This window comes from Protopterus annectens, chromosome 6.part0 (assembly GCF_019279795.1).
Source record: "Protopterus annectens isolate FY-2018-M chromosome 6.part0, PAN1.0, whole genome shotgun sequence".
Classification (NCBI taxonomy): domain Eukaryota; kingdom Metazoa; phylum Chordata; order Ceratodontiformes; family Protopteridae; genus Protopterus; species Protopterus annectens.
The window spans coordinates 384,320,036-384,342,714 of record NC_056737.1 but is presented as its reverse complement, the minus strand read 5'-3'; the positions used below and the strand labels follow the sequence as shown (position 1 = coordinate 384,342,714).

At 43.0% G+C, this 22,679-nt stretch overlaps 1 protein-coding gene across 1 annotated transcript in view; it reads right to left on the bottom strand.

Moving 5' to 3' along the window:
- Positions 1-304: 304 nt before the first annotated feature.
- PSMA6 (proteasome 20S subunit alpha 6) overlaps positions 305-22,679 on the bottom strand; it is a 502,474-nt gene continuing 480,099 nt past the window's right edge. Inside the window, exon 7 of the mRNA XM_044074125.1 lies at positions 305-509. Coding sequence (XP_043930060.1) covers positions 452-509 — 58 coding nt within the window. The 3' untranslated portion in view covers positions 305-451. The remainder of the gene's footprint in view (positions 510-22,679) is intronic.

Here is a 22,679-nt window from a genome sequence, read left to right as displayed (position 1 = left end):
CACAATGCAATGTCCTACAGCTGGTAAATCTCAATACAATATCTACTGTCTAGATCTTAATATAGGCAATTAGAAATACAAAAATGAAAAAAAAACAGTAATGCAAAATAAAAGCACTGCAGAAGCATATCACTTATCTATGTAAATGCCTCAACATACTTTTGAACAGCAATAAGGCACTGCAAATGTTGGGGCACCTTTGGGATTCCAACCCATGATACTTTTATTCATTCAAGCTAATCCAACACCCATCAAGGTTTACTGCTGAGATACTCCAGGCTCAAGTTAAGCAGTGGAAGCCATCAAGATTTTCAAAAAGCACCGCTTTATTTGTAGAATAAAATACATCATACAATGAGAATTCAACTTTCGAACAGCAGGCTGTCATTTTCTAAAGAACACATCCAGGCTCTGGCTGCATCCACTAGGTTGGTAAAACTGAATACAGTCTTTAGTCTCTTTCTGACAAGGCTATAAGATGTGTATCAATTTCAGGTTCTGTAAGAATCCTAAGAAGAGAAAAAAAAAGTGTTAGTGCGCTGTGTCCACCCAATTCTAACTGCAAATTAATGTTTATTGGCTAAGTAGTTTCTTAAGAAGGTATAAGAAACCATTCTCCATTTTGAAATCAACCAATATACTTTTTCATCAAATTAGCTATCAATCCTACATCAGAATACAACTAAACTAAGTTTATTTTATTATTTTTAGCAGAACCTTTTCCATTTTCTACCAGCTTAAACACTAAACTGTTCATTTCTCCATTTATATTATTTCTCTATTTATAATCAACAAGTAATTTATTTTGAGTCGTCATTAAGTGGGGTTGTAAAGCTAACATTCATTGTGTTTTTTTTTTTTGTAAAAACAAATTTTGTGAGCATTTGCAAATCCAAATAAGACCACTGTGCAAAGTTCAGTAAATATAGAAAAAAATTTTTAACCCTTCTTTATAACGTAACTTTATTGCTCTGGATGCATATTTTCCAAATATACATTTGAGCATGATGATGTCATTAACTGAAGACGAACAGAAGACAACACTGTACTCAAGTACAGAGGGCATCAAACGTCTGAAGGTATAAGCAGTAATAAACTTCTAGATGAGATATTTTCACTTACTTCTTTGTTACTCTAACATTTTCAAGTCTGTTTTCCAAGATGCCAGAGCAGGTTTAGTCAGACATTAATACCCCAAAATTAGTGCAACACCCACAATTAATTATAAACTCGCTGCGGTAGCATTGTTGCCTCACAGTAAGACGCTGGCTGGTTCGATTCTTAGCTAGATAGTCTTCTGCTTGAGTGGGCGTAACTTCGTTGAAGGTTGTGCATCAGAGCTGGCAACTCGGCACGTAAAAGTCTACTGCCAATCATTAGCAGACCGGAGCTCCGCTGTGGCGACCCCTAACCAGGAAAAGCCGAAAGACGCAACAACCCAACACCTAATCTCTATTTTCAAAATCTATATGCAGTACCTTGCACTTCTTGCAATTAAATATTAATATGACTCCACTCAAGGCATCCAGAAATTTTTTGCAAAATATTTTGATTAAAACAGGTATGAAACCTTAACATCTTCAAACTTTGTCATACAGCCACTATGAGCTACTGGAATAGCTGAAACTTTAAACTTGGAATAAATACTGTCCCAGCAATGACCCCAGGAACAAAAGTCAATATGCCATGTTCATTTGTGAGAGTTTTTTAATCTTGTGGCAAAGAAATAAATTAAGTTATCAGCTATGTTCATGTCTTTAGACTCCTTAGCTGATGGCAATTTGGCACAGTACTGTGGTCTTTGACCCTGTACTAAACAAAGGAAATCATACAAAATGCCTCAGAATATCCAGCTCCGGACTCATTCCACTCAGCTGGGAAATTACAGGCAGCATCTGCTCTTTTGAGGGGGTACAAGAGCACAATCATTGTGCTTCCTAGTTGCATAACCAGCATCCTTAATAAGCGACTCCCCTGAATATATGACTCAATGCTTCTCCTCCTCTTTCCACAGATACAATTAAGACATACTTGGGGAGAAGCAATGGTGGTCATGGGCCAATCCACAAAGAATTTCAAAAGCTTTAAGGCTTTTTCAACAATGGTGGTCATCTGGAAGGAGCTTTATTATTTGGGGAAGTTACTGTCCTTATCTGCTTCTGACATAAAATATTTTAATTCCTTAGACTCCCTGCAGACTCCTGAGTAGATGAAGTTCCCCAATCCCACCAGCTCAAAGGATAAATTTATGAACAGGATTACACAGGCATTAAGTGAGGAATTGTTTGCATGCCTGGGGCTGGACAGTAGGATCCAGCACTTAGAAGCGCACCTGCAAAAGTGACATGAGACCCACATTGGAACTGCTGCCCGACTGAGGCCGTGTTCTCTAAAGGTGCACTCTGTCCCCTGCGATTCTCATTCCCACAGACCTTAAACATCTGCACATGGTCTAGGCTCTGAAGCTTGAGCCCTGGAATAGGAATACATGGTGGACCGATCTCAATCTAGGCCAAAAGACTCGGCTACACATGGAAGGAGTATACAGGATGAGAATCTGCCTCCTCAGCCTTGACCATCACCAAACCATATTCAGAAGATTCCAGACACTACTCCCTGTGATAAGATAGGTCACTAGCATGGTTCATCCAAATGACAGTAGAAGGGACTGATGACACCTACATAGCAGAAGTCCCCACCCAATAGGAGATTAGGGTGCACCTCCTCTAAGCCTCTGAGACAGCATGAGTACAAACCCTCATTGTTAAAGGATGGGCTCAACACCTGTGTGGAGCATACAACCACTTCTAAAAATGGGCTTACCTCTACATAACTGCTTGTCCAATGCTCTGAGAGAAACCCACGGTTATATATGCAGGACACTCCTGGTGACCATCACACAATGATCTTTAATGTGTGTTAGTTTTACAATAGTGAGGTAGGTAGACGGATACTTTTTTAAACAGCATCTGCTGGTGGAGGTGCCCAATCACCAACACAGAATGCTGATGCAAATCTCATTTCATTACAAGTCAGCCACAAGAACACTTGGAACATCTGCTTGTGGATTAAAAAAGATGGGAAATATTTTGCTGTCCTGCAAAAGGACTGAGATTTAAAGTCCAGCAAAAGAAAATGGTGGGTGAAATGGCAAGCTCAAGGTTAGCATGCGCTGATATCACTGCATGTATAGTCATAGACTGCATGCTTCTGAGAAAAAAAATACAGAAGTGGAGAACAGGAACAGAGGTCAGCAGGATATGGACAGCTCAGCACCTAAAACTTCTGCAGGGCACCAAATTCCTTCTTTTTATCTACAGGAAGGAAGCAGACCAAGGAAGAAGCAACAAATTCTACAGGTAAGCTCCAACCCCAAAACAAAAAGGTGGTGGGGTCAGATGAAGATGGACCTAAACTTCCACTGCTACTATTACGGTAACTCCTGAAAAATGAAAAGGAATCAGGAACCATACAAAGGAAGGACATAAAAAAATAAAAATGCTAGGCAAAAGGGTCCAGTGGTGCACCCCAATGGAGTCAGCCTGGGACATGGATCAGAATACAGTAAAATGCCATGGAAAATCTGTCAAAATAGCAATGAAAAACTAAAAATAGCTAATAAGCAAGTGGTTAAATGTCTAATCCCAAAGCGGAGGGAAGCACTGTACAATATAACCTAACATTTCCCGAATGAGATCCTTCTTGACCAAAGCCCTGTGCTAAAAGCAATGTCATTAACCACAGAAAAACTAAAGGAAAGGGGAGTGTCTCAAAATGCCTTCGTCTTTTACAAGTAATAGCAGGAGATGGCTGTTAAACAAGTGAACTTCTGGAAGGGCCACCATCTCTGTCCTATGGATGAAATGCTGAAAAACACAGCATAAGGATAACCAAAAGATAAATGCAGACTTTGAAAGTATACTGTCCTCAAGATATGGAAAAGCCATGGACATATCCATTACCAAGGAAAGAAATCCAACCCCTCCTCTTGTTTGCCTGGATAGCAGGGGAACAAGAAGCATCCGCCAGCTATCCAGTCCAAAGGCCTTTAAAGTCAAATAGCTGACAGAAAAGCTATGCTATGAAGAGTGGATATGTATAAGTTATAAGACAGGACGCAGCCAAACCAAAGTGAAAAATGCACAAGATTTATTGCCTGAAGGGAGAATACACCATCCCCAAAGGGATAAGCTGCTGATGCACAGCAGAATCTGACTTTAGAGAGAGACAAAGTAATAATTGGGTAAGAGGATGAGGCATCCCTAGCAAATATGGTATACTCCCCAGGTTACCCCTAATCAAAGCCTCTGAAAAAATAGGCCAAAATAAATACACAGACAGCAATAGTAGAAGAGAATAGCATATTATCTCCTGAAACAGCACAATCATATTCCTTAGGCAGAAAAATGAATAAGCCTACAAGGACTGTGAATACTAGGAAAGTCAGCTGTCCAGGGGAAGGAATGACCACCCTGATCCTGGAAAACAGGTAAACAGAACATGAATCTGACCCCAAAGAGGGCAAAGTAGCAACAACAGCATAAGTGTTCTACTTTCTGTCTGGCCCAAATTAAGCAAAAAGTTACTTTCTGTCTGGCCCAAATTAAACAAAAAGTTAATCTGTTTTGCTAGTGTTGTGTGCCTTCAGATGATACATGCAGTTTTGTATGTATGCATGTATATATATGTACATATACAAGTAACTACTTAGAAAATGTGGATATGTCCTTAGGTCATCTGAAATCTGGGGGTATTTTTGTTTATGCTGCATTCAGGCCCCTGTGGCAATTCTAGTGTGTTGCTGCTCAAAATCTGGTAGATGTATGCAGCAGCACTGTCCAGAAGATGCACAGACCTTACCTACATGTTGTCGGCAGTTGTATTCAGTGCATGGTGTCTTAACTTGTGCTGATGGCAGCAGGGCTTTACCAATTTTTGTGGTACTGATGAGCAACTCTTACAAAGCTTTCAATATAATGTGTGATTTTTTTTTTTAAGATGCAAAAGTCATCTGCACTCCCTCCATTCACTTTAATTTGTTAAATTCTGAGTTGGCCATTTTGTTTAGTCTCTTGCTAATGCTGCACATAAGGTCTGCTGCTTTCATTTTTCTCAGAACTTGTGGTATAAAATTCAAATAATGCACTTGTCTGTGTTTTACTGTACAAGTTCAGAGTTTCACAGTTGCATGAAGCAGTTGGCTTCTCTATGCTTTTTAAGCGTACACAGATTAGTGCTGCATATGAATTATTGGAGCCTCGGTTCCCCCTCAAGGTAATGCATTTCCCGCAATACTTTGTAGACCATTACTGATACAGGAAAAGTTATATGGTTAATTACTCGTGGGTATTTTTGCAGACCTATGCCTCTCTTTCCCTCAGCATTTTGAAGTATTTATAAATTGAACATGTACCATCTACCTTGCTTTTAAAAGTTTGTCAAAGGGGGTTATCACCATTTCCAATGTCTTCTCAGGTGCTGTTTTGTGGATCTATGAGCAGAGTTGTATGCACTTGTACAAGAACAGAATCACGCAGACTACCTCAAACTGCAGTGATAGGCAGCTGTCCCAGGTATGTCAAAAATGTAAAAAAGCTCAACAGGAGAAGTACTTTCACTCTGCATTGCAGCAGCAAAAGGAATTTTCTTTGTTGGATTATTTGAACAGTCTGGCTGTATCAATCAGCATGTAACTGCTGTATCTACTTTACATTTATGGTGTAAATGCCTTTGGGATGTGTGCACCTTCCCTTTTCCTTTTGCCACGGTGATTACATTTCATTTATGCTGCAAGCACCACATTATTTTTTCCCCTCCATATTTTGAACCACTACATGGAGTACAAGAGGTATAGGATATATAGATTATAGCCAAGAAACCAAACCAAGAATTTCTTAGCAATGGCACCTCCCAGTGAGAAAGTCGAGGGAAAATGGGTATAAGATGGGTAGCCTTTTCTACACAGCGCAAGTACAATAGCAGATTTCAATTAAGGTCATAGAACACTTCACTCAGTCTGCAAAGAGTGTATGTCACTAAAGCAAGACTGATACAAGGACAATTGCAGAGGACAACCTTACTGCACTTCGACTATACTAACTAGATAGAAGAAAGATGGAAAAAGCATCAATCCAGCCCTCACACACAAAAATCAATTTGACAAAAGTTTCATAACATTAGGACAAAATTTTATGGTGAGACTAAATATGCATATTAAGGCATACACTTAAAGGGAATAATATGCAACTGCTCTGAATTCCTAAAAAACAACAGCAGTGTTAAATAAAATGCTTAATGTTTTATCAGGAGAACCATAAGGATGCCCACAATATGGATATGGTCACCTCTAATTCTAAAGTCAGAACAGGCTGGTGACCGGGAGAAGCAGAGTTCCACTTTCAATCCACCTGAACTCAAAATCCTAGGAAGACAAGTAATAAAAATCAGATCGCCTCTGACACCACATTTACATCAGGAATGATGAGAGGGGAATCAGTCCCAGTTTTGCTGAACTTGGAACCAAATCCTGGATATTCTTGCAAATGCAGTACAGAAAAACTACCTCCACAGCAGATTCAACAAACAAGCAGAATAAATTCCCAACAAGAGTTCAGGTGACCGGGAGAAGCGGAGTTCCACTTTCAATCCAACTGAACTCAAAATCCTAGGAAGCTAAGTAACAAGGATCAGATCGTCTCTGACACCACAGTCACAACAGGAATGATGAGAGGGGAACGAGTCCCAGTTCTGCTCAACTTGGAACCAAATCCTGGAGATTCATGCAAATGCAGTACACAAAAACTACCTCCACAGATTCAACAAACAAGCAGAATAAATTCCCAACAACAGTTCAGCCAGAAAAGAGCAGCCTAGACAGTGTTGTGAAGTTACCAGAAAAATCACAGAGCTCCAAAACATCTGATAAGCAGCCAAAGATGCAATCCCCCTGCCAACAAATTGAAAACTGCACTGGTGAGACTGCTGAGACATAACCTTCCAAAATCCTGTGCACTGTTGTGGTTAAGCCTCGCCACAAGTGTTGCCTACCATGGACTCTGGCAATTAATAGACCAATCAGCTTTACAATTCTAATCTGTAAAGCCACAAAGTGTCTCATAACTGATTTCACTATTTATTGTGTTAAGAATTTCATTAGGCTTCACCTGACAATGACTGTCAAAGTAAGATCATGGCTGTTAAACTTGGTTAGTTTACCTGAGGGGGCTACTCAGATAGCCAACAGAACCCACACAGTTTGTGTGTCAGACGTTGCTTCAAACAGTGGTACAGTAACCAGTGAATCCCCTATGTGTCTGTACTCGGTGACCTCCTGTTTGGGGTCTATTTCTTTGATCTCAAAAATGATAACCAGGACATGGGTTAACCAAATAAGCAGATGACTTCAAATTGGATGAAACTGTGAATGCCCCCAGATATCTGCAATCTTCAGAAACAGTTTACCCTGGTTAATACCAGTTGTCTGAAAAATGGGCTTAAACAGAATGCTAAAATATGCAGTACTGTTTATATTGGAAAAACTACAGTTGTATAAGGATTTTCCAGAACAGTTATGTCCTACTGATCACTGTTGCAGTACTCTAAACAGGTGGGTTTTCACCACTGACATCCGGCCGGTGTAGCAAAGCTCAACTTTCCCTGGATCTTGCATCCAATGTAGGACCTCAGCTCTCAAACATAGTGGTATACAGGTAGGCATATCAGCAAAGATCTTGAGACTACATCCAAGCCATCAGCCTGAAGACCTCTGACAGAGACTAGTCAGCTAGGACGAGCCATGCAAGAAATAAGAAGAGCCCACTCGGTCCTATAGTCATGCAGACAAGGCAGTAAGAAAGAAAGCGAGATGGTATCCAAAGGGAGAAGGAATACTGCAACACCAATCAATAGGGCATCTAATGTTATGCTTAATTTTTACACAACTGCACTGCCCTGACTGAGATCACTGTCACAGTACTCCGAACAGAAGAGTGATTCAGAGAGGTCCAAGGAATAGAAGGGAGGATGGTTAATGCAGAAGAGAACTAACAGTCGAGAGAAAACTCTCCTAGTGATAGCAGCTCTGGATCTTGAAAAGTCATCAATTTTGTAATGTTTAGTGAAAATGTGTACAAAAGACCAGGTTGCAGATTCCAGGATTGCTTTCACCCCCTTTTTAGAAGTCCCCCAAGAGTGGTCGGAGCAAGAATTTGCTATGGTGCGAGTAACAAAAGGAGAAAAAGGAGACAGAGATTCAGCTTGCAATGGTTTGTTTAGATACTGGTTGACCTGGAGTTCATGAAAGAGATAAGCAGCTGGTCTGACTTATGAGCAGATTTAGTTTTATATAAATGAAATCTCAGCTGTCTGTATACATCTAGTGCAACCCCCCTCAGCTACCTGTATACATCTAGTGCAAACACCCCCCATTCTGCGAGTTTGCAAAAGAAAGTAGGCAGGAAGATGGCCTGGTTGAGGGACATCTCATTCAGCACCTTAGGCATGAAGGAGTGGTTAACCCTCAGCGACTCTGTGTCACTGTGCAAAATAAGAAAGGGTGGAAAGCCAAGAGTGCCTAAAGGTCTGGGACTCTTCTGGCAGAAGTGGAGGCTAGTAGCAAGATAGTTATCCAGGTGCAGAATTTGAGATTTGCTGAAGCTGCTGGTCTGGGTCTATATCACTTCCGTGGAGTGACAGTTCAGCAAAAGGCATTTCATCAGAAATGCCATTCATCAAAATCCACTCTTGTGGGGGCTGTACCCCCCCACACTCCCTGCTAATTATATACACCAACTCAGATATCTCACTACAGTGGGGAAAGGGCAAACTTCCCGATCCTAGCTGTACTGCACTCTCTATATAAACAGTTTGACGAATGCCATATTTGATGTAAGTGAACTGAAAATGCCATTTGCTGAAATGATATAGACCCGCTGGTTCAAATGATGACAGAGTAAGATTTTCTAGTATGTAACTGAGGTCCCAAGGAGGGGGCATGGGCTTCCTTGGGGAGCTTAGGTGCAGTACCCCATTTAGGAACTGTTTGACCTCAGGCCTGGACATAACAGGTGGACTGAGGGACAGACAGGCAGACAAAACTGACAGGTGGGCTTTGATAGGATATGCCAGACCAGTTTTCATGAGTTCACACAAATGATTTATGATATGAGGAATCTCTGATTTTATAGGGTCCCGATTGTTTTTATGACACCAAAAGGAAAATCTCTTCCATTTGGCTATGTAAAATTTTCATATGGTGTGTTTCTGTGCTTCCTGAAGAACCCACAGTGCATTCTCTGAAAACTGGTACCTGAAAGGGATCAAAACCCATCATTCATAGGATTAGATTTAGGGATGACAGATTGGTGTGATCCTCTCGGCTGTGCGATGCGATCCTCCTTGTGTGGTAATTTGTGATGACTGGCTGTATGATAGAGAAGGGAAACCAAAGCTGCCTTGGCCAAAAGACAGTCACCATAAAGATATGGATTTTTTTCTTTCTGGACTTTTAGCAATACTTACGGAATTAATGGGAGTGGACAGAAAGGATAAACAAAACTTCTCTGTCCACTGAAAAGAGAACGCATCTGTTTTCCAGGTTGAGGAGGCAAGGAGTCATGGTGCAAAACGGGTGGAGCTGTCTGTTGCTCTCTGAGATGAATACATTTCTCTGAGGTGTTCTACACCTATATAGAATGTCCCAAAAGACCTGCCTGTTTAGGGTCCATTTGTGAGGGTCCTTGATGGACCTGCTTAATGAGAATCTACTAGAAAGTTGTCCTGTGATGGAACGTACACAAGTACAGACATGTTCCTCTGGGTAGTCTGCTCCCAAGCAATCTGTGCTAGTCTGCATAATTGGTATGATCTGGTCCCTCACTGCTTATGTACCACAGAACAGTGGTGTTGTCCATTAATACTCGAAGACAGCTTAGTTTTCAGATGTATGAGAATACCTGAAGTGCCTGGATGAGCGCTCTCATCTCTTTCAGGTTGATGTACTCTTTCGGGTTTGAGCTTCTACCTGCCCTGGACTCTTGGGTTCCTGTCCAAACCCTGCAGGCCTCATCCGAGGCATCAGTGCACATCTCTTGAGCTGCAGTCTGTGGTTTGAAGGGAACCCCTGGATTGAGATTCACTTGGGCCACCCACCATGAGATCTCCGAGATGAGGCATGAGGAGGGATCTCTGTGTCTACTGGATGACAGTGTTGGGACCATACTGTTTTTCAGGTACCACTGAATTTTTCTCATATGCAACCAGGCTAGATGGAACATTGAGATGGTTACTACCATGAAATCTAGGGCCCTTATAAACTCCCTGGCTAAGCATGTGTCAAGGGAGGAGATGGAATGGAAGTAAGCTGTAAGGCTTTGCACCTTCTTCTAAGGCAGGTTCTCCTGCATCTTCTTGGTGTCCAATCTGCAGCTCAGGAACTAGTGTAAAGTAGGGATTTTTGTAGTTGATAGCAAACCTCAACTGCAAAAGTTGCGGGTGAACTGTACGTGTTACACTAAGATCTGAGGCAAGCTAGCCTGGATCAGCATATTGTCTAAGTAAGGAAAATCTGAATTCCCTAAGTTCGGCAGAAGGCTATTACTGACAGTTTGTGAACACTCTTGGGGTTGGGAAAGACCAAAAGGCAAAGCAGTAAACTGAAAGTGAGATGAGCCATTACAGAACGTGAGGAATTTCCTGCAGGTGTTGAAAATGGGAATACGTAGATAGCCATCTTTAGATCCAGAGAACACAGGTGTGCCTGTGGCGAAGGAGAGATCCAGTATGGGTCTCCACTGTCATAGTTTTCTTGGAACTAGGAACAGTCTGGAGTAAAAACCCCTTCCAACAAATCTATCATGCAGTGGTTCTGCTGTCCCCTGGGCCTGTATTTCCTGGAGGACAGGTGGAAGAAGCTGCAGATGATTGTGGGGAGAAATTTCCATCTAAGACTTGACCTAACCCTTCTGCATGCTAGAAAGCATGAACTGGTCCATGGTGATCTTTTCCTAATTTGAAATGGACTGAACTAGTGTTTTGGAGAGGGGTAAGGGCAGTATGGGTGGGGTGGGGTGAGGCCTCGGAAAATACACAATGGTTTCTCTGAGAAATTTCTTCCTGGGCACCTTCTTGTGTTTTTGAAGTGGTCTGGACTCTTCTATAAAAGAAGTGGGCTTGGCAGGGTAGTTCCACTGGTAACCTGATACAGAGGTAAACAGAAAACACCTGCAGTCTTTCATAGTTTTGCCTTACTCCTGTAAGGCTTTAAATAAACTGTCTGTCTGAGGGGCAAATAAAAGATTCTTATCTAAGGCTGAATCTATGCGTTTGGCTTTGAAATCCTCTGGCATAGGTTGGTTGGACAGTCATGCACAACTACACATGACATTACCATTAGCATGCCTCTACAACATCGTAACTACATTTTATACTGTGTCTGGCCATCTGAGTGGCTTGGTTAACCAGAGACAGAATATGTTGTTTGGACTCTGACCCCTTACCTGGACTCTACTACTACCTTGTTCAAAGTGCTGAGCATGGACAACAAATATTTGGTCATCTGTATCTGGCAAGTAATAGTCTTGAAAGCCAGAGTAGAAGTAAAGCCATTCTCTCCCTACCTATATATGGTCCTACTGTCCTTATTCGAAGGGCGGCCATTGGCAATGGGGTGCAATTTAGGTTTGCCCAAGGAGACAGAGTCACTATACATGGATCTGCCAAAAGGTTCTTAAAGAATTTAAGTTTATCTGAAACTTTGTACAACCTGTCTGGTCTTTTAGGAGTAGGAGGCTGCAAATTAAGAACTGCAGAGATAGACTAAAAAGCATTCAAAAAGGCCTCCACAACAGGAGGGACATGTGAAGGGGCAAGAGTGCCCACTTCCAAGAGACTATGGTGCCATTTCCGCATCTTTGAAAACTATCTAGACTCCCACTCAAAAATGTTTCATCAAGTTTAAAATAGTCTCCATAAAAGAAGCCTCTTCCTCTTTCACAGGGGAGCTAGGAGAGATGGAGTCTTCAACATCTGAAGACACTTGAGCAGGGAAGTGGATTTGAGAGGAGTACGCCAGATAATGGACAGAGTCAGAGGCATCTTCCTCTTCAGGGTAAGATAAATCAACATATTTTCTGTGGGTCAGATGGGGTGGTGGAGCAGACAAAGAAGGTGGTTTCAAGGAGGGCAAAGGAAGTCCATCCATTCCTCTCTAGTTGGGGGGGGGGGGGGGGGGTGAAGGGACATGTTTTACCTTCTGTCATTTTTTCTTAAGTGTGAGGTCCACCTAATCAAGTGCAGTGGCTCAGACCCCCCCGATATATGTCAATTAGCATTCCAGGAATCTCTTCCCAGACTAAAATCTGCATGGTACTTCTGGTCACTCAAAAATGATAATTCACAGGTCCCCCTTCTCAGTAAAAACAGTCTTTTCATCTGTATGACCCTCCAATGTCATACTGGTTTCTGGAAGGGTCACACTAGAGGTTCTCAGTGGTACGGAAAGATGTATCATGGTTTCTGTAACTTCTGTACGTGGGTCAGAACCAGACTGGGCACACTGAGTTTCAAGCCTAGGCTTCTTGAGTTATTTCTTGTGGGAAGGTGCTATGTCTGGGGAGGCAGACTCCACCATCTTGGAGTGGGCCAAATGCTTAAGATGTTGGGATTCTAAGAAGGTGCTGAACAAAGATAAATGGGAACACCAAGTCTTGGTCACAAAAGATTGGCAAACAGAACAAGCCTTGTAGTAGTGTTCCGTGCCAAGGCAGAGTAGATACTGGTTATGGAGGTCTTTGCAGGGAATTTACCTACCACAGTCACACTTAACCCTCCTAGCTGACATCACACACACACACACACACACACACACACACACACACACACACACACACACACACACACACACACACACACACACACACACACACACACGGCAAAACAATTTATATATGAGTAAAGGAAGATCCGGCAATGGAGCACTTACCTGTTTTTATTTGGTAGCCAAGGTACCAACAATTATGCAAAGATCAGTCAGACTGGTGTAATACCTATGTTTGACTGGCAGCAAGACTGTCAAAGCATTTACACTCATAAATCTACCTATACACCCCATTGCTTGTAAGCTGAGGTCATATATTGGACATACAATCCAGGGAAAGTGAAGCTTTGCCACCCTGGCTGGACTTCAGCTGTGAAAACCCATCTGTTTGGAATACTCCTATACTCAGCACTAATGAAACTCATTACAGAGCACAAAACTTGATACATCAAATTGAAAAGCCACAGAGGTCTCTACCTAAAAGAGCTCTGGTCTTAAAGACCCTTAGTTACCAGAAGCAGCTAGAAGCCCTCTCTCTGTACTCTGTGTCTTACAGAGTCTGGACAGGGAGGGCATACATGCCTTGCCTACAAACACCATTGGAAATCCCGTGGCCCTTGACATCTTTTATCTTAATAAATCAAACAGCTCAGCTAACAGTAAAAATAGAAATCTGAACTTCATCAGCAGATGAACAGAACATGACAGATTCATCACCGATCAACCCCCTCCTCTGGAACAAATTTCTTCTCTGGATTAAACAATGTGATTCAATAACTTCTGACAAAGTAAATTCTGATGACTGGATGGGTGCTCTTAAGTTTACATTTGTATTCTGTGGACTGTCCCTCCTTGAGAAAAAGAGGTAAAGCCTGAGGCAGGTAATGACTTATTACATGTCCTGACTGAATGATCTTGCATTGTCCATGAAATCTATGACACTCAGAGTAACCGTTTTAAAAGTACACACCTGTAAAATTAAACACGGCCAACTTGGAGGCGAAGACAGAAGAAATGCCCACCATCAGGATACTGGGACGATGCTGGGGCAGTGATCAGTCAACTCTGATAAACAACCTGCACTGCTACCAAGGAGCTAAACTCCAAAAGTCACCCAGGCACCAGGAAGTGTCCAGCACAGAAAGAATTACAGCACTAATAAATCAGCCCCCAAAGAGGGTTTGATGCCAAAGACTCAGTATTAAAGACATGCCTCAGAGAAAACAGATCTCCCAAAAAAGTATGAAACTGGCACATAAAGAGTTTGGCAATGATGCAGCTTAGCATCATAAGACAAAGAAATGATCCTTGAAGCCAAGCTATTCAATGTTGAATCCTGCCACTGAGCTTAGGGCCAACGAGGCAATTAATCCAAAGCAGAGGTCAAAGACGAGAAGGAGTTGACCCTGAAAACCTCAATATTAGATCAACACAGTAAAGTCCTGCAGCTGACCCATGAGCCAAAGCCCCAGGAGGAAAGGGAACTCAACACAGACTGTGTCAAGCCCAACAAATCTATGACCACACCTGGCACCAGAGCTAGGCTGGTAAATGGGCTTGCTGTATTCATTTCTGTTCAACTCGAAACAAGGATAAGAAAGTTTCTGTAAAGAAAGATGATTAGCCATAAATGTACCACCAAAATACCATCTACTTTGTTGGAAAACTAACATAGGTAAACAAACAAAAACAACAAACAAAAAAAAAACAAAGTGGTTGTCTAACAAGTCAAGAACAGATATTCACCACATTTCCAGAAAAAGGCTAATATACGTTACAGTGAAGTGAAGAAGCAGACTGGACTGTTCTTGTCAACAGAGAAAAGAGAAAAGCAGAAACTGGCTTCACATTCACCAAGGGGATAAAGTACTGCTGTGTAAGAACTTACCATAACAATAGATATACCACTGATCACTGCTGCAGTATTCCAATACTATTGGGTTATCTTGCTAAGGAAACCTGATGTTTGGCTGGCATACCAAAGCTAAAAACCTCTATGCTCATCCGTCTCATATATGACCTAGGCCTGTGGGTGTAGGGGTATATTAGCAGACACAGGAATGTAAGATCCTGAGATTATCTAAAGTCATAAGATCCCCAAGAAGCCTGAGTAACAGATATACAAAAAAACAAAGTCTAAAAAGAGGGAAGACGGGACTGCTCTCTCCCGGTCCACAGAGTGTAGAGATGCATACAAACAAAAAGGGGGATGGAGGGAGGGATGTAATACTGCAACAGGACATCTACAGCTATGGTAAGTTCTTAAAGAATTGTACTATGTCCTTCCTTAGATCACTGTTGCAGTATTGCAATACTACAGGAAGTTTCTCCAAAGCTTAGAGACTGGAAATGGTGGATGGACCAGAGACATTAGAGGTGTCTACCAATTCAAGAGATACAGATCTGGCAAAGAAGTCCTTGATGTACAAAAGGAAACCACTCTGCAATGTTTAGTGAAGGTGTCTGCAGAAGACCAAGCTGGAATCAATGCCCTTGAAGAAAGCAGAAGATGAACAGATTGCTCTGGTGTAATCTGTTTTCTGTGGAGAAGACAAAGACCTACCATGATAGGAATAACAGAAGAAAATGGAAGGAGATGGATTTGGAGATCCATTTAGAAATAGGCTGCTTAGACACTGGATTGCCCAATTTGCCATCCTAAATGTCTTTCATCTTATCAAGGTAAAATCTTAGTTGGTCTGTGTACATCCAAGGAGTGCAGAAGTCTCTCACCTCTGTTCTGTGGGCTTAGGAAGAAGGTAGATAAATGTCCAGCTTAACAGACAATTCACTGACCACATTCTGCACAAAAGACGGGTTTGCCCGCAGAGAAACCACATTCTTATGGAAAATCAGAAAAAGAGGGACAACCGTAAGGGCTTGAAGCTCTGAGACACTTCTAGAAGAGTTCAGGACCACCAGCAAAATAGTTTTACAAGTACAAAACTTTAAGGTTCAAAAGGTGGTAAGGTGAGTTTTTTTAAAAAAATGAAAATGAGATTCAGGGGGATGGAGCTGGGGCATTTTAATAACCTCACAGGCAGGCTCAAGTGAAGGAGGCTCTTTAGAAACTGTTTGACTTCAACTGTAAAAAACATGGGTAGATTAAGAGGCATGCAGGATGAGATGGCAGATAAAAATAAGTTTTGTACTCACCATAACGTTCCATGTTGGTAGTCCATCTCACCCTTCATTTTTAAATATGGGTTCGGAGCCGATCCTCGGCTCGACTCGGCCGATTTACAAGCTGGAAGACTTCTGGTTGGCTCATGGCTAAGCAGGTATCCCATGGTGCACCAGTACAATCCCCAGATCTTGTTTGCTGCTCACTAGAATAACAACCATAAAAACAACCAATACTAAAGGGTCTCCAACCAAGGGCAACCAAATTATTACTTCCAGATCTTCCAGGATGGGGGCAGGAGGGTGGGTTGGTAAAAATGAAGGGTGAGATGGACTACCAACATGGAAAGTTATGGTGAGTACATAACTACTTTATGTTAGGTAGTCCGATTATCACCTTCCTTTTTACATATGGGACAGCGTCCCTAGCGCCTTATTCTTGGGTGGTTCATTGGAAAATGCTCTTGAGCACCATGGAGCCAAAGGATGCTCTACCCCTTGATGTCAAATCCAATTCGTAATGTATAATAAAAGTGTGAGGGGTAGCCCATGTAGCTGCTGCACAAATATTATCAAGTGGTACCCTGGCTTGAAAGGCTGCAGAGGTAGACAGCGATCTGGTAGAATGAGCAGCCTTGACCTTGTAGGGTAAGGGTTTGCCTTCTGAGCTATAGATAAAAGCTATACAACTGGAAATTCAATTAGATAGTGTCACTTTAGAAACTGGTAAGCCCAATCTCGAGTCAGAAAAGGAAATTAACAATTGATCTGACTTACTGAAAGCCTTAGTCCGCGGTAGATAAAAACGTAGTTTTCTATGAACATCTAGCTGATGAAAACGGTATTCAGCTGCATTACAGTGCAAGAAAAGAAAACTGGGAGTACTAATGATTAGTTTAAAGTAACATTAGAATAAACTTTGGGAACAAAGGAGGGATAAGTACGTAATGACACCCTGTCTTAGTGAAAAATCAAATACGGTGGATTAATGGACAAGACCTGAAGCTCCGATACCAGTCTAGCTGATGTGATGGCTACCAAAAACAAGGTCTTCCAAAACAAAAATTTTAGAGAAGATGAGTGGGAAGGTTCAAAGTGTGGAGAAGTCAATTTGGACAACACAAAATTTAAATCTCAAGAAGCCACTGGTTCTTGCAGAGGTGGTCTCAATAGAGTGGCCCCTTTCAAAAAAGTCTTGCATAGCTTATTGATATCTGGAAAACCTAAATGAATGAGAAATCGCCACCAATTGTACTCTAATAGTGGCAGCGGCCGAGCCTTGTTGAAAAAGCTCAGACAGAAAATCCAGAATCACAGGAATGGAAGCAGTGTATGGATCTATATTCATTCTCTGTGCCGAAATAGAAAATCTTTTCCATTTACTGCCATACAGCCTCCTAGATGAGGGTTTACGGGATGACATAAGAATATGTGACACTGAAGATGATAACCATCATTAAGCCTGACTATGGATGGAATTGGAGCAGCCATGCTGTCAATTTGAGGGTGTGGATTGAGGGGTGTAGCGAACCCGACATGTGAGTCAATAGATCTGAAGCTGAGTCCAGAATCCAAGGATCGTCCAGGAGGAGAGGCTCGAAAAAGGGGAACCAGACCTGATGAGGCCAGTAAGGAGCAATGAGGGATCAACTTGCTTCCCAGCCAACTGGCTTTCTGAATCACTTTGGAAATGAGAGGGATTGGAGGAATAGCATACAGAAGTCCCATGGGCCAATCGTGAGCCAGAGCGTCTCTGGGAGACTCCCCCGGAGGGGGAATGATGGAAAAATAGCTGCTGCATTTGGTATTGACTGGACTGGCAAAAAGGTCACAGCAAGGCTGTCCCCATTTCTGGAAAATCTGATCCACTGTTTCCCGTTTCAGAGACCACTCGTGAGGCATTAGGATTGCCCGGCTGAGCTTGTCGGCTGTCACGTTGGTCGTCCCTGGAATGTGCGTTGCAACCAGAATGCGCTGGGAAGAATTTGCCCATTCCCAAACTCGCATGGCTTCTCGACAGAGTGGGTAAGATCTGGTACCGCCCTGTTTGATGATATACCACACCACCGACATGTTGTCTGATTGTATCGCAATTGTCCCTAGAAGGAAAAGGTCTTGAAGTGCTTGCAACACCAGAAGCACCGTCCTCATCTCCAGAATACTGATACGCAGATGAGCCTCGTGTTCTTGCCATGTGCCTTGGACAGTCCTGCCGAGATAATGCCCCCACCCAATCTGGGGGGCATCCATGGTCACAGTGGCAATGGGTTGGGCCGGAACAAAGGGGGCACCCGTGATCAAATGCAGCTTAGCTATCCACCAACGAAGGTCCTTCTTGCATGATTCCATCAGCAGGATAGGATGAGATTCCGTCAGCAGGATAGGATGACTCAGTGGAAGAAATTGGAAGGACCACAGGGGAAAACAGAAGCCACTGGAGCTGAAGAACCCACTTCGCTTTGACTTTTTGCAACGGGAGAAAGCGTTGAACTTGGGAGACAAGTTCTGTGCCCTTTTGGCGGGGAGACAAGCTGTCATGTTCACTGTGTCTACCTCTGCGCCTATAAAAATCACAGACTGAGAGGGCAATAATGCAGATTTTTTCCAATTTATGGAGATCCCTAACCGAGCACAAAGCTGAATCGTGGCGTCCCTTTTTTGAATGAGTAGATGCCTGGTGGGGGGCGGTAAGGAGCCAGTCGTCCAAATACGGAAACACCTGGAATCCCTGACGTCTCAGGTGAGCTGTCACTACTGCCATGCATTCGGTGAACACCCTGGGGGCTGTGGTGAGACCAAAGGGCAGAGTGCGAAACTGATAGTGACTGGCTCCCAGCTGGAAGCGTAGATGGCTTCTGGACGCCTTGTCCATTTTTATGTGGTAATAGGCATCTTGAAGATCCAGAGAGCACATCCAAAAGTCTTTCCCTAACAATGGGAGTATAGACTGCAGTGTTACCATCCGAAACTTGTCCTTCTTCACCTGTTCATTCAATCTGCTGAGGTCCAATATTGGCCTCCAATTTCCGGTTCGTTTTGGAACTAAAAAGAACCTGGAGTAAATTCCGGATATTATCTGGTCTGCTGGGATGGGCTGGATGACTCTTTTTGCGAGCAACTTGTAGATCTCCACAGTTGCCTGATCCCTGAGATTGGGTGGGACTTTTGGGAAGAAACGGTGATAGGGAAAAGGGTATGATATAGCCTCTGGTAACAACTCTTTGTACCCACTTGTCTTGGGTGATATTTAGCCAGGCTTTTTGGTACAAAGAAATGTGACCCCCGACCGGCCCCAGAGAAGCACAATCGGGCTCCACATCAGGAGCGCTGATAAGGCTGTCCTCGAAAGGAATCACGGCCTTGTTGATATTGCAGACCACCCCTGCCTCTAAAGTGATGTCTGCCATTTCCTCCTCCTCTGCCTCTGAAGGAGGATTCACCCTGTGCATCGGGAAAGACCCTCTGGGACTTCTTGAACCACATTTTACCGCCCCTTTGACCCTTGGGGTATGGTCTGGAAGGGACAGTAAAACGCACTCCCACGGCAGAGAGCGTCTTTCCTTCTTGCTCACACCGAGTGAGTGTTTCCTTCACCTTGGAACCAAACAATGAGGAAAGTACAGTTTTGTACCTACCATAAATGTAGATGTTTGAGTGCTAATACAGCTGCAGTCATAACAGATGGGTTCTCCCGCCGTCAGGCGGGTCCCTCGGTCGGCCGAATTCCAAAGTCTAGGTCCGGCGTCGGTTGTCGTCACCTCTTCCCTGACGTCAGTGTGACAGGGGTATAAAAGAACCAGCCGACGCCATTTTCTTCAGTTTTTCTTGCCCCAGATGTCAGGTGCCCCCAGAAAGAAGGCAATACATAAAATTATGTAATAATGCAATGCAATATAATCAAAAAAACAGTAGTTGCAAGCAAATACACCATAAAAGAAGACCCCTAGAGGGGAAGGAGGGAGGGAAACCTGGACTGCAGCTGTATTAGCACTCGAACATCTACATTTATGGTAGGTACAAAACTGTACTATGTTCATCGTGCATACAGCTGCAGTCATAACAGATGGGTAGAATCCCAAAGCTAAGAAAGGGGTGGTAGGCACTAGGTGGAGCTAGGAGGAGCCAAAATGCCCTGCAAGACTGCAGTGGCAAAGCCTGCTCAAGATTTGGAGTAGAATGGCAGGTTGTAGTGCTTGGAGAAGGTATGCACAGAACTCCAAGTGGCTGCTTCTAAAATATCCTTGGTAGGAACTCCTCTGAGGAAGGCTGCAGAGGTGGCTGTGGCCCTGGTCGAATGAGTTCTAATGCCTGTAGGTACAGTTTTGCCATGAAAGGAATAGCAAAAGCGTATGCAGTGGGCTATCCATTTTGAAATTGTCTGTTTGGATATTGACTTTCCTTGAGCTCCTACCACATAGGCCACAAAAAGCTGTTCTGATTTTCTGAAAGGTTTTGTTCTGTCCAAATAAAAACGCAGTTGTCTGTGGATGTCGAAGGAATGCAGTAATCTCTCCCCCTTTGTTTTGAGGATTAGGATAAAAAGTAGGTAAATGTATGGCCTGATTTAAAGCTACCCTGGATACCACTTTAGGCATAAAGGACGGGTTGGTACGTAATGAAACTCTGTCCTGATGGAAGATGATAAAAGGCTGTACAGTCATAAGAGCCTGTAGTTCTGAAACTCTACGAGCTGAAGTGATAGCCAGAAGGAAAGCTGTTTTCCAGGACAAATATTGTAAATCTGATGAGGCAGCTGGCTCAAAAGGAGGCAAAGTCAGTTTTTCCAGAATGAAATTAAGATCCCAAGCAGGTATTGGTTGTTTTCTTGGAGGTCTTAAATTCTTAGCCCCTCTGAGGAACTGTCTTAATAGAGGGTGAGAAAATAAAGGTGGATCAGTGTTGTATTCTGCAGAAATGGCTGAGGCATGGATTTTGATGGAGGAGAACGAAAGTCCACTGCTTAGCAGTTCAGCCAAATATTGTAGTATTTGAGGTAAATTCAGTTTTCCAGGATTCTGGCCCTTTTTCTCATTCCAAACACAAAAATGTTTCTATTTTGCAGAGTAAGCTTTTCTAGTTGATGGCCTTCTGGCCTCCAAAATGACATCCTGCACCTCCTTGGAGAGCAGGGCCTGCTGCGATGCTAAGGAATCTTTCATGCGGCTAGATTGAGAGTTTTCAGCGGACTGTGAAGAGTTTTGAAGCTGTGCTGAGTCAGAAGAAGAGGCATTAGAGGCAGGGTCCATGGTGGGGAATGCGTCAGGCTCCTCAGGAGTGGGTACCAGTGTTGCCTTGGCCAGTCTGGAGCAATGAGTATCATCTTTAGTCTGTCTGCTCTGGTCTTCAATAGGACTTTGGGCAGCAGAGGAAGAGGTGGGAAGGCATAAACTGTCACTGATGTCCAACTGAAAGAGAGAGCGTCCACTCTCCAGGCCTTTGGATGGAAGATCCTTGAGCAGAATTTTGTCAATTGATGATTTTTGTGGGAGGCAAAGAGATCTATGTCTGGCCTTCCCCATTCTTGGATTATTTCTGTAAAAACTTGATGCAACTTCCATTCGTGTGGATCTGTCATATTCCTGCTTAGGTTGTCTGCCAGCGTGTTTTCCTTGCCTGGCAAGTACTGTGCTTGTAGTTCCATTTGTAAGTCCATGGCCATGTTCCAAAGTGACATGGCCAGTCTGCATAGGGGATAAGAATGTGTTCCTCCCTGCTGGTTTATGTACCACATAACTGTGGTGTTGTCTGTTCTTATCAATAGCTGGCCTGGTTGTAGAAGGTCCTTGAAAGCTATAATAGCATTTATCACTGCTAGCATTTCTTTTTGATTGATGTGAAGGTGCTTTTCTTTTTGGGTCCATTTGCCCTGAATGCACCGGTCTGTCATGTGCGCCCCCAGACGTAGTCCGAGGTGTCTGTTGTGATGACTTGATTTGCTTGAGGCTTGCTGAATGGAAGACCTGTGTTTGTTTGGCATGCTTGAGACCACCACAGAAATTCCTTTTGCAGACATGGAATTAGTGGTATTATTGTTTCCAAACTGTGGCTGTGTTGAGACCATATGTTTTTTAGGTACCATTGTAGTTTTCTCATATGCAGCTTTGCACATGGGATTAGTAAGATGCAAGATGCCATGAATCCCAGAGCCTGCAGGATTTTCCTTGCAGTCAGCCTGGTGCAATTTGCCAGTGTTCTGAAATATTGAATTAGTTGCCCCTGCTTCTCTGGCATGAGGTAGGCCATCTGGGTGTTTGTGTCCAAATTGGCACCCAGGAAAATTATCTTCCGAGAGGGTATTAGTCTTGATTTCTCTTTGTTGACTGTGTATCCTAGAGAGTTTAATAACATTATTACATAAGCCAGATGTTTCAGAAGAATGTGCTTGCTGTCCGCTTGGATCAGGCAGTCGTCCAAATAAGGGTATATTTGTATCCCTTGAAGTCTGCAGTAGGCAATTACTGATGCCAGGCATTTGTGAATACTCTGGGCGCAGTAGATAAACCAAAGGGCAATGCAGAGAATTGATAATGGGTTGAACCTGCAAGAAATCTGAGGTATATTCTGCAATTTTGTCTGATTGGGACATGCAGGTATGCCTCCTTGAGGTCCAATGTTACCAGCCAAGACTCCTTGCCCAGCATGGGAAGAAGTTGCTGTAGAGTGAGCATCTTGAATTTTGGTACAAGTAGGAATGTGTTTAGGATGGAAAGATCCAAAATAGGTCTCCAATCTTTTCCCTTCC